Source organism: Rhinatrema bivittatum, chromosome 9 (genome assembly GCF_901001135.1).
Source record: "Rhinatrema bivittatum chromosome 9, aRhiBiv1.1, whole genome shotgun sequence".
Classification (NCBI taxonomy): domain Eukaryota; kingdom Metazoa; phylum Chordata; class Amphibia; order Gymnophiona; family Rhinatrematidae; genus Rhinatrema; species Rhinatrema bivittatum.
Genome location: NC_042623.1, coordinates 40541882 through 40554365, shown reverse-complemented (window position 1 = coordinate 40554365; position 12484 = coordinate 40541882). Strand labels below are relative to the sequence as shown.

Below are 12484 nucleotides of genomic sequence, written 5' to 3'. Positions count from 1 at the left end.
CTGTGGCCGTTAGTGGGAAAGGTTCTACGGAGAATAGAGCTCCTTCGCGGACCGGTCATTCTCGTGGCCCGCGAATGGCCCCGACGGCCGTGGTTCACGGACCTGGTGAATCTCACTGCGGATGGACCTCTTCGTTTGTCACCGGTCCCGTATTTTTCGACCATATTTGTCTAGCGGCATGGCTTTTGAACGGAGACATTTGAGACGCAGAGGATATAAGGAAGAAGTTATTGCCACCCTCCTTAGGGCTCGCAAACAGTCAACATCGCTTACCTATTTCAGAGTCTGGAAGGTTTTTGAAAACGTCTGCGAGGAGTTGGGTGTTTCTGCACGTTCGCCTTCCATTGCGGTGATACTCACTCTTCTTCAGCGTGGTCTCTCCAAGGGTCTTTCGGTCAGCTCCCTGCGTGTTCAGGTTTCGGCTCTTGGTTCCCTCCTGGGCACCATTGAAGGTCAGGCGGTCGCCTCTCATCCGGATGTTGTACGTTTTCTCAGGGGCGCTAAGCACCTGAAACAGCCTGTCCGCTCTTTGTCATTTGTGAAGTTTAAATTTTGTACTTCGAGCTCTTTGTACGGCGCTGTTCGAGCCTCTCCGTCGTGCCACTCTCAAGGACTTGACTCTCAAGACTGTCTTCTTGGTCGCTATTTGTTCAGCCAGGAGAGTGTCTGAGCTCCAAGCTCTATCCTGTAGAGACCCTTTCTTACGTTTCTCGGACTTGGGCGTGTCTCTCAAGACGTACCTTCTTTCTTAACTAAGGTGGTTTCGTATTTTCATATTAACCAGTCGGTGGAACTTCCTGCTTTTTCGCCAGAGGATATCGTGGCATCTGGTAGTGATCTTCGTCGTCTCAATGTCAAGCTAGTCTTATTGCGTTATCTTGAGGTCACTAATGATTTTCGGGTCTCCGATCATCTTTGTCCTGTGGAATGGACCCAACAGGGGGAAGCAAGCTTCTAAGGCTACGATCGCTCGCTGGTTGAAGGATGCGATTTCTTCTGCCTACATTTGCAAGGGCTGAGCAGTTCCTGAAGGTCTAAAAGCTCATTCTTTACATTCTCAAGCAGGCGGCTACATGGAAATCACTTCATGCCTTTGCTCGTCACTACCAACTTGATGTTCAGGCTCCAGTCTTTGGTTCCTTTGGTTGGCAGGTGCTTCGAGCGGGACTGTCTGGGTCCCCACCCTTTGCAGGCAAGCTTTGGGACATCCCATGGTCTGGACTGATCCAGGTATGTACAGGGAAAGGAAAATTAGTTCTTACCTGATAATTTTCGTTCCTGTAGTACCACGGATCAGTCCAGATGCCCGCCCGTTTTCTTCTGTCCGCTCGAATTCTTTTTCCTTCTTATAGGATTTTCTTTTTCTTTCTCTGCATAGTCTTCCTGGAATTTGATAGGCACCGGAAGCATCATTACGATGATCAGGGGTACATATACAAGAGCGTTTAGTTACACAGTTCATTCAATTGTACTGTTATTTTGTTGGTTTAAATTAAGAACATAAGAAAATGCCATACTGGGTCAGACCAAGGGTCCATCAAGCCCAGCATCCTGTTTCCAACAGTGGCCAATCCAGGCCATAAGAATCTGGCAAGTACCCAAAAACTAAGTCTATTCCATGTAACCATTGCTAATGGCAGTGGCTATTCTCTAAGTGAACTTAATAGCAGGTAATGGACTTCTCCTCCAAGAACTTATCCAATCCTTTTTTAAACACAGCTATACTAACTGCACTAACCACATTCTCTGGCAACAAATTCCAGAGTTTAATTGTGCGTTGAGTAAAAAAGAACTTTCTCCGATTAGTTTTAAATGTGCCCCATGCTAACTTCATGGAGTGCCCCCTAGTCTTTCTACTATCCGAAAGAGTAAATAACCGATTCACATCTACCCGTTCTAGACCTCTCATGATTTTAAACACCTCTATCATATCCCCCCTCAGTCGTCGTCTTCTCCAAGCTGAAAAGTCCTAATCTCTTTAGTCTTTCCTCATAGGGGAGTTGTTCCATTCCCCTTATCATTTTGGTAGCCCTTCTCTGTACCTTCTCCATCGCAATTATATCTTTTTTGAGATGCGGCGACCAGAATTGTACACAGTATTCAAGGTGCGGTCTCACCATGGTACGATACAGAGGCATTATGACATTTTCCGTTTTATTCATCATTCCTTTTCTAATAATTCCCAACATTCTGTTTGCTTTTTTGACTGCCGCAGCACACTGCAACACCGATTTCAATGTGTTATCCACTATGACACCTAGATCTCTTTCTTGCGTTGTAGCACCTAATATGGAACCCAACATTGTGTAATTATAGCATGGGTTATTTTTCCCTATATGCATCACCTTGCACTTATCCACATTAAATTTCATCTGCCATTTGGATGCCCAATTTTCCAGTCTCACAAGGTCTTCCTGCAATTTATCACAATCTGCTTGTGATTTAACTACTCTGAACAATTTTGTGTCATCTGCAAATTTGATTATCTCACTCGTATTTCTTTCCAGATCATTTATAAATATATTGAACAGTTAGGGTCCCAATACAGATCCCTGAGGCACTCCACTGTCCACTCCCTTCCACTGAGAAAATTGCCCATTTAATCCTACTCTCTGTTTCCTGTCTTTTAGCCAGTTTGCAATCCATGAAAGGACATCGCCACCTATCCCATGACTTTTTACTTTTCCTAGAAGCCTCTCATGAGGAACTTTGTCAAACGCCTTCTGAAAATCCAAGTATACTATATCTACCGGTTCACCTTTATCCACATGTTTATTAACTCCTTCAAAAAAGTGAAGCAGATTTGTGAGGCAAGACTTGCCCTGGGTAAAGCCATGCTGACTTTGTTCCATTAAACCATGTCTTTCTATATGTTCTGTGATTTTGATGTTTAGAACACTTTCCACTATTTTTCCTGGCACTGAAGTCAGGCTAACCGGTCTGTAGTTTCCCGGATCGCCCCTGGAGCCCTTTTTAAATATTGGTGTTACATTTGCTATCCTCCAGTCTTCAGGTACAATGGATGATTTTAATGATAAGTTACAAATTTTTAAATTACTAGTTATCCTGTTGCTTGATCTTGTACTTTCTGTTTTGACAATGGTTATACTGAGGGTTCCAGGGTGGGTTCCGTCCTTATATAGGCTACCCTTAGAACTTTGGTCTGTCTCCACCTGCTGGAAGGGTGGCTCGATCCGTGGTACTACAGGAATGAAAATTATCAGGTAAGAACTAATTTTCATTTGCCTTATTCACCATTGTATGCAGGGTTCTAAAAGAAAAAAAAAACAATTAGGAAATAAAAATAATTAATCCTTGTTTTTGATGTTAGAAAAAATGTGAACGCTACTACCCATCATATGGAGAAGAACCATTGTCGTTTGGACCATTTCGAATTTCTTGTGTGAGTAATCTGCTTCGTGTGTGTAGTCCTACAACTGGCTAGTAACTGTTATATTTACCACCTTCACTGGTAAATGTTGCTTAAGCATCCCTAAAGGGTTCTGCACAATTTTATATATATATATTGTTGGATGTAAAGAGGAGAGGGTGGGGTTCTGCAAAACTTTACAGTATATTATCATGGGGCTCCTTAATCACTGTTCTGGTGGATTTGTCAAGAGAACTGAAATTTATAAAATGTATGTCTAGTTCTCAGGTTGAAGATAAAACAGCTTTTTGTTTTATACTGGCTCCCTGGTGGTAAGTCAGTATGATAATTGCCTGTTTGAGACTACCATGACGACAGGACCTATTTGATCTGTTTTGCTGCATGAATCCATTTTTAAATGAAGGAATGAATTGCTGAGGTGATGCGGTTCAGCAATCCAGCCCATTATCTGATGGAATACAGATTGAATATGAACAGTTTTAATCAGGTGAAATTTAATAAAAGGAAAGTAACCAATCGGCTAAACAATTTAAAAGTATTTTGGAGATTTGAACAAGGGATCCACAACAAAAGTGAGGGAAGAGTGGGACATATCTGTGGAAAATACGGCAGTGACAGATCTGTACTCGTGCTGATAACGCATCAGTAATGCAATCGTTATGATGTTTGTTTTGATTGACCTTCTGCAAGATCATCTTAGTTTGGTACATCATTTGCATGTTTTCCTAGGAATTAAGTGTGTTCTTGTATTTATCCATTAATATTGGGCTCTGCCATTTGAAACAATCACATTTAATTGGCGCTCTTGTGGTTTTGTGTTGTACATCTGGAAATCCAAATCAGAACTAACCAAAACAAAATATGAAGGCTGATTGAAAATGTTTGTGCTGCATGCAGGCAAACAAAAGTTTGAATTAACCCTATCGTGAATGCTAATGATGATTTTAAATTTCTTTAGTTTGTAGGAAAATACTTTAGTGCACACCAGGAGACTGAATTTCTTGCCATTAGAGAAACCCAGGCACTTTTATTCCAATTTGTGATATTGGCATCCTGAATATATCATAATACTTACCTATCTATATCTCTCTAATTATTACATGATCAAGAGAAACTGAGTGAGATTGAGAGATCTATAGCTATATCTCAATATCTAGAGACAGACACACACACTTCTCCATCTCTAAAAGGCTTTTGTCAGTCGGGTAGTCAAACTGTCATGTTTTGTGGACACCAAGTGGCACTGTGCAAAATCCTATCTCTGACACACATGCACAGGGTCTTTTCTTATTTAAATACATGAAAAGAATATTTATCTTCTACTTTTGTTCGGTTTTTAAAATTTACATATGTTGTGAGCCAGGCAACCCAAATAATGCTGGGTACTTTTCGCTGATATGCTCTATATGCAAAGTCCTGTGGCTGCACATTTTACTTTCTGAATCGTGTGGGAATAACTAATGGGCCCATCAACATGCATTTGCATGTTGCGGGCGCTATTAGTTTTGGGGGGGGGGGGGGTTGGCAGTGCGTTTTCCACACGCTATTACCCCTTATTTATAAGGGGTAAAAATAGCGAGTCAAACGCACGGCCAAACGGGGGCTAACATTGCGCTCAACCTGAGCGCACGTTACTGCATCGGCCCGTATGTAATTGGCATTGCTAGACAAGAACATTTACATGATCAGTGTAGTAGAAAAATAGAATACAATTGTAGATAGTCATAAAACTGTCTAGTCTACCCATTGTTTTCTTCCCATTGCAACACTGTAGACCCTAAATCTCTGGAGTATTTTTTTCCCCTTGCTTCCCTGCAACTAAGAATTTCAGATGTTTTTTTCTCTTGAAGTCTTAACTGGGAGGATATAATCACAGAGGGGTGAAGGGTTATATGTAAGTTTTGGGTAAATAAAGTGCAGATAGGTTTGAAAGTCAGATTTAGACAATAGATGTTATTTTAAGCAAGCATTTTGTTTCCTTCAGCTTTTAGAAAGGGAAAAATTATGCAAGCAAAACCTGTATAAAAGTTTACTGAGGCTTTTGCTCCCAAAGTGCTAAATTTAATAAGGGGAAAAGATCCACAGAGCTTTTTGGGCAAGTTTTCACTGTGGCTATCTTTTTCTGTGGCTTTTTCCACTTTTAAAAATGGCAGCATATATCAGGGACATGTGACGTCACCGTGCTGAATGGAGGCCTGAACTGTGAGCTCCTGATCCATCCCTCAAATCTTCGTGAATCACATGCATCTGAGCTTTAAATCAACCCCCTCCAGTTACAGAACGTGATGTTAACCTTTAGGGATTGGCTGTTTTCCTCTTAGTGGCAATCTTAAGCAATATTCCTACACTAAACTGGCTTTAGATGCCTCTGACGACATAGAAGAGCAGGCTGCAATGGCGGCGGAAGACCATGCCGATGACACCGATCAGGCCACAAGTTTTTCAGACATACCGACGCGCTCAGAGTTGAGAACTTGGTTTATGGATATGAGAGCTGATATGAAACAGCTCAAATTTGATTTATTGGCTTCCATCACAGAGATTAAAGAGGATTTGGTGGCAATTGGATCCCAAGTAGACGTCTTGGATCTCAGACTCGAATGACAGGAAGAGGTGCTGAGAAAAATGGCTGACCAGCAGAAGCTGGCACAATTGGAACGGGATCAACTATTCGAAAAGATAGAGGACCTTGAAAATCTGTCTTGTCGCCACAACTTGCATATCAGATGTTCCGGAGGCGCCTGAGTATCTTGAATGTAAGGCGGTATCAGAAAAAATATTACAAGCTCTTAGTTGCGGCTATGCCCAATAGAGACTCTGCTGGGCAACAGGAGGTTGCAATAAATATAGATAGAACTCACAGATCTTTAGGCCCCAAAACAGGTAACCGCCCAAGGGACATTGTAGTTTGTCTCTGGGACTTCACCGTTAAGGAGCAGATAGCAGCCGTGGCGTGGCTAAATGGCAACTGGTCATGGGAAGGTCATACATTGTCTATTTACCAAGATTTAGCACCTATTACATTAAAGAAAAGACTCAAAATACACCCAGTCACCGAAGCATTGCGCAGTGCAAATATTCGCTACAAGTGGACCTTTCCATTTGGCCTGTTATTTACAGCTCAGGACATAACATACCGAATTAAATCATTGCACAAGGTTGAGCAGGCCTTTAAACAATTGAAACTGCCTGTGAATTTTTCAACACCAAAGATGGGGGAAGAGTGTCCGCAAATACCCTCTACACCACGTTAGCAAAGAGTGGGGAACTGTCGTCGACTTGAAAAACAAGCTACGCAGTCCAAGCTGATTACCTGAACTCTATGGCATAATAGTCTGATGTTTCTCTATTTTTCTGGAGGGGTTGGAATTTCATTCTGTATTTGTAACTGTGCTTCGCAGGTAACTACAGCTCAGTGCAAAGAGGAGGTATGGGACTGGGAGAACGGGAAGGGGCTCCCAGATGGTGTTACTCCCCCACTTAGGTTTTGTGCTCCACTACTGGGGAGGAGTGGAAGGAGCCAGGGGAATGGGTTTAGGGATGGGATATATATGGGTATACCCGTGGTCAGAATTATGTCATCTCAGTTAACCCACCAGCTGTTTTACCTCCTAGATTGCTAAAATAAATGCCCTCAGCCAGCTACATTCCCAGACTCCAACTGGATCTATTTACCAACAACTACAACAGGTGCGCCAGGAGCTAGATACCCTTGAGTCAGCATCTATAGCGCATAAATTAGAACTTACTAAACAGCAATACTATGAGGGGAATAATAAGGCTAGTAGATTCTTAGCCCACAAAACTAAAGACTGCTATATCCCAACATATGATTGCTAAGATAAAAAAAATCCCATAGGACAAATGGTAACCACCTCTGTGGATGTTAGGGATTGCTTTTCTGCTTTTTATACCGCTCTGTATACTGGGGACCTCACCATTAAACTAGAAGATATTATAAGGTACCTGGATTCTATTAGCCTCCCTTTGATCTCAGAGGAACAGTGGGAATTCCTAGACGCCCCAATCACCGAATTGGAAGTTTTCCAGACAATCAAACATCTTAAATTGGGGAAGGCACCCAGCATGGATGGGTTTTCCAGCCATTATTATAAGCGCTTTGCTGAAACCGTAGTGGAATATTTTAATAGTCTTAGAGGTGGGGCTACTCTGTCCCCTCACTCCAACTCAGCAGGGATCACAATAATAGCTAAGCCAGGTAGAGATCACATTCTCTGTAGTTCCTATCACTATATATCACTCATCAATGTAGATCTTAAACTCCTCTCGAGCATATTAGCAACCCACTTGAATGAGAATCCCTGCTTTAGTCCACTCTGACCAAGTGGGATTCATTCCACAAAGGATGGCTGCCGACAATGTGCGGAAAGTAACAGACATTTTATGGTGGGCCTCAAAAAAAACAAAAAAAAACAAACACTTTTCCCCTTCCTATTGCTTTCCATGCCGAAAAGGCGTTTGATTTGGTCCACTGGCCTTTTCTATTCCAAACACTCACTAAAATGGGGTTTGGCCCCGGGTTTGACTTGGATTGGGATGTTATACTGCAACCCCCAAGCAAGTGTGAAAGTGAATTGCAAATATGGCCAACCCATCCCAGTAGGCAGGAGCACCTGGCAGGGCTGCCCTCTATCACCGCTTGTTTGCTCTGTTTCTCGAGCCTTTTGCCACACGAGTAAGGGCCTGAAACCAAATAGTAGGGGCACAGTTAGGGAACATACACTCCAAATTATCACTTTTTGCAGATGACATCTTCACCCTATCTTCCCCCACGCAATCTTTACAAGCTGTTTCCGAAGAGATACTCTTTTAGTACAGTATTGGGGTTTCGTGTGAACCTAGTCAAGTCTGAAATACTAAATATTAGTGGCAAAGGATGAGGTGAACATACTTAAGGCTCTCTTCCCCTTTAAATGGGCAAAGGGCTCGATTAAATATTTGGGCATTCATATTGGTGCAAATGTCAATGATTTATTTCATTTGAATTATACACTGCTGGTTAAACTCGACTCGGACATGCGCAGATGGGAAAGCGAACAATTCTCATGGCTGGGGTGGATAGCGATTACTAAAATGAGTATTCTACCGAGATATAAATATCTCTTTATTACCCTCCCCATTTTTATCACGGCTTCAGTGCTAAAATTATGGCAGAAAAGGTTTATGATTTTATATGGAATAGGAGCCCACCGAGGATTGCTCGCCACCACAAGGGCTCGAGGAGGGCTTGGGGTACCAAACCTAGCTTGGTATTATGCAGCGGCTTAGCTGAGGGCAATTCCAGATATCCATAGAGCAGCCCCTGTTAAACAATGGATATGCCTAGAACATTACCTCACCGGCCCAATGCCCATATCGGCTATGTTCTGGCAACCCAGATGCACCTGGGGACCTTTCAGAGCCCTCCCTCTGTCCCTGCTTACTACATATCGTTTATGGTCGTGCTGGAAACATCGATTAGTGGGCAAGAGGGTTTATTTTTATTCTTCCCATTTATTCTATAATAGACACGTCCCAGCTGGTAGCCAAAATCGTGCATTCCGTGTGTGGCAAGGAAAAGAAATATATCGTTTTGAGCATCTTAATACAAGGCACCTCTATTTTAAGTAGGGATGCCTTAATGGCTGCCTTCCAGTTAGAGAAGGTGGCCTTCTTAGCTTACTCTCAGGCCCGACGTTTTTTGGGAACTCCTGTAGTATCCTCTTCCCTAGCCCTGGGAAAAACTTTATTTGAGCATCTTTGTACCAAATCAATCAAGACATGAGGGGTGATAACCAAAATATATTCTTTAATAATGGGAACTCATTATTAAAGAATAATTGGAAAAACCTAAACACATACAAGCTTGGGAAACAGATCTAGGCATAACATTTGAGCCTGAAACATGGGATCAGGTATATCTGTCCGCTAGCAAATGTTCAGTTTTTGCACAGCTCCAGGAACAGTGCTATAAAATGCTATATCTGTCGTATTTGGGCCCAAACAGGTTACATTGCATGTACCCCTCTATTAGTAACCTGTGCTGGCGGGATTGTGGAGCTGTGGGATCTTTCATCCACATGTGGTGGGGTTGCCCAGTCATATCCTCCTTCTGGGATCAAGTGACAAGCTGGTTAGAATCTACGCTATTGATATCAGGGTTAAAGGATGCGGGACTAATGTTGCTAAATTTGCCTTCACCACAACTGGACAAGTTTCAATAGAAGTTTTGCCAACAGGTATGTCTAGCCACCAGGCTAGAGACAGCCTTACGGTGGAAGTGTGGCGATGCTCCAGTATTGGCCAGACTACTATTCCTTTATTGCATGCTTGAAATTCATGCCTATAAACATAGCCTCCTTGAGACTTTCAGAAAGGTGTGGCGCCCATTGATCAACAAGGGCCAGTCGACGCCAGGCCCTCATGACATGAAAAACTAAACTGGCCAAATGGATTTGATGTGTCCGCTACCGGCCCGATGCACTCACTAATGTTTCCTTCTACAAACAGCTACACGCAACTTACTTCTGATGGCTCTAGGACGAGACTGTAACCTGGGTTATCTGAGACTCAATAAATGGTCAGGTTAATTATGATCATGGTTTGACTGACAGCAGAAGAACTGTTTAGACCACGGGGGTTGGGGGAAGGGAGGGGATTTCTTGTACAGAAAATGATGATCTTTGGGCTATTGCGGTATTGTTCTTTTGTAATTTGTTGTGCATCCATCAATAAAAACTTGTTTGTGAGGGAAAAAAATGGCAGTATATTAAAATCTTTGGGGGAAAAATTTGCATTCTCCCAGGACAAGCAGGATGGTAGTCCTCACATATGGGTGACGACATCAGGATGGAGCCCAATCACGGAACACTTTTGTCAAAGTTTCTGGAACTCTGACTGTCACACTGAGCCCAGCATGCCACCAACCCTGCATCCAGCAGGGGTCGCCCTTCAGTCTCTTTTTTTTTTTTTTTTTTCCACGCAGCAGTTGCCTTGTGGTTCTCAGGAGCTCTGTGAGACTTTTCCTCACAGAACTTTTCAAAACTTTTTCCCCATCCTGGGGTCTCCCCATTGACCGACCTCCTCTAGCGTTGGTAATTTTTTTTACCTCGTTTTGCGGTCAGTACCAGATGGTACTCTCATCGGTGCCCAACGACCACCGACCCACGCCGCGTTTTAAGCTTGGGGCCTTCCCATGACATCCAACTGTGTACCAGTTGGGCCCAAATGACTCCGAAAGGCCGCGGGGCCTGCTTAGAAAAAGCGGAATACCTGTTCAAATCTAAGCGCTCGACCCAGTCTACTCCAGGTAAGAGTGCACCGACTTGAAAGCAGCATTCATTATTGACCCCCGTCTCTATCGACGTCTCAGCATCGAGACACCGGTGACCACCAGTCACCGGGATCTTCGCGTTCAAAAGCATCGAACTTCTCATCCAGTGCGCCGGAGAAGGACTGGGCCGAGCACCGAGAAAAGCATCGACATTGAAGAGAGACTTCCTCCGGTGACAGCATTGACATAGGCATCGATTGAACCATCAACAAAGTCTCGGAGAGGAGCCCCCATCCTCCTCTGGACCCAGGACACCACCTGCACCGGTACCGGGAGCCGAGACTTCACATATCCCTGTGGACCCTCCAACGCCTATGGAGCCTCCAACCCCGGAAGCTGTTACCAACACCAGCCTTCCGGGAGGAATTGGACCGGATGGTTCAAGAGGCAGTTCTCCAAGCACTTCGAGGTTTTCAGTCACCATCGGCACAGACTCCCATGCCGAGGCCTGACCCGGTGCCTACGATGCTGGCTCCGCTACTGGAAAGACTGGACGCCCTCATTGGCGCACTTCCAACTGTGTCCATGCCTCCCGGACCACTGATGCCTCCAAGGCCGCAGATTCCTCCACCGCCATTGACTCCAATTCCTCTATCAGAAGATGAAGACCATGACCCATCTATGCCTGACCAGATTCCAGGGCCTTCGGGTATATTGCCACCCCGACGCTCATCGAAAACACAGATACCATCGGTGCCTCTGCCGCCTCCACAGATTCCATCGATGCCACCTCCTGATCCGGCTGGATTAGGGCTTCTCCCTCCATGAGATGAACCACAAGGTGCAGGAGACCAGCCATACAATCCCTGGAGTGATGATTCCTCTGACTCACAGGATTCTGAGGACATCCCATCGGAGCCTTCACCCCCAGAGGAAAGACTACGCTCCCCTCAGAGGACCTCTCATTGCAAGCTTTATAAAGGAGAGCACCCAGGTACAGGCCCATCGGTGAACAGGAAAACTGATGCTACCTACCTGGTTCAATCAGCTCCAGGATTTCAGAAAACCAGCTCCCTCACCACTCTGTGGTGGTTGAATCCACTCAGAAGGCAAAGGGGTCCCATCCTCATTCTTCTTTCCCTTCTGGCAAAGAGCAGAAATCTTTGGATGCCTTTGGACACTGGGTGTTCCAGGGGTCTATGTTGATGGCTGGTATAGCAGCCTACCAGCTATACATGACTCAGTACTCCAGAAACCTTTGGAAGCAGGTGCAAGATTTCTCCGAATCCCTGCCAGAAGAGTTTCAAAAGGACTGAATTCCATCCTCCAGAAGGGCCTTGATGCTGGAAAACACGAGTTCAGAGCTACCTATGACATATTTGAGACTGCCTCCAGAGTGTCAGCAGCAGGCATAAGTGCCAGACTATTGGCATGGTTAAAATCTTCAGACTTGCATCAAGAAGTCCAAGATAGGTTGGCAGACCTTCCCTGCACAGGAGTCAATTTGGAGAGAAAATTCCAGAAACAGTTGCGCAACTCAGACCATCATGAGACATTGCGCCAACTATCTGCTCTTCCCTCTGACTTTTCGTCCACTACCAAAAGGTAGTTCAGAATGGATCCCAGGAGGCTAACCTATAAAACCCGTAGGTATTACCTTCCTCTGTCCCGGACTCATACAACCAGGCCCTATCAAAAAGGTCAACCTCGTCAGCACAGGCCTCCAAAAACCCAGCCAGCTCCGTAGATGGGTCCTGCATCAGGATTTTGACTCTCTTCTAGAGAGCAACAGTCAACCCTAACCTCCAGCAACATTTCCT

At 44.3% G+C, this 12484-nt stretch overlaps 1 protein-coding gene across 2 annotated transcripts in view; it reads left to right on the top strand.

Moving 5' to 3' along the window:
• The window catches only part of PTPN12 (protein tyrosine phosphatase non-receptor type 12), a 262737-nt gene that overhangs the window by 80902 nt on the left and 169351 nt on the right, over window positions 1–12484 (top strand). For both annotated transcript variants that reach the window (XM_029615046.1, XM_029615047.1), the window contains exon 6: window positions 3332–3403. In XM_029615046.1, coding sequence (XP_029470906.1) covers window positions 3332–3403 — 72 coding nt within the window. The remainder of the gene's footprint in view (window positions 1–3331; window positions 3404–12484) is intronic.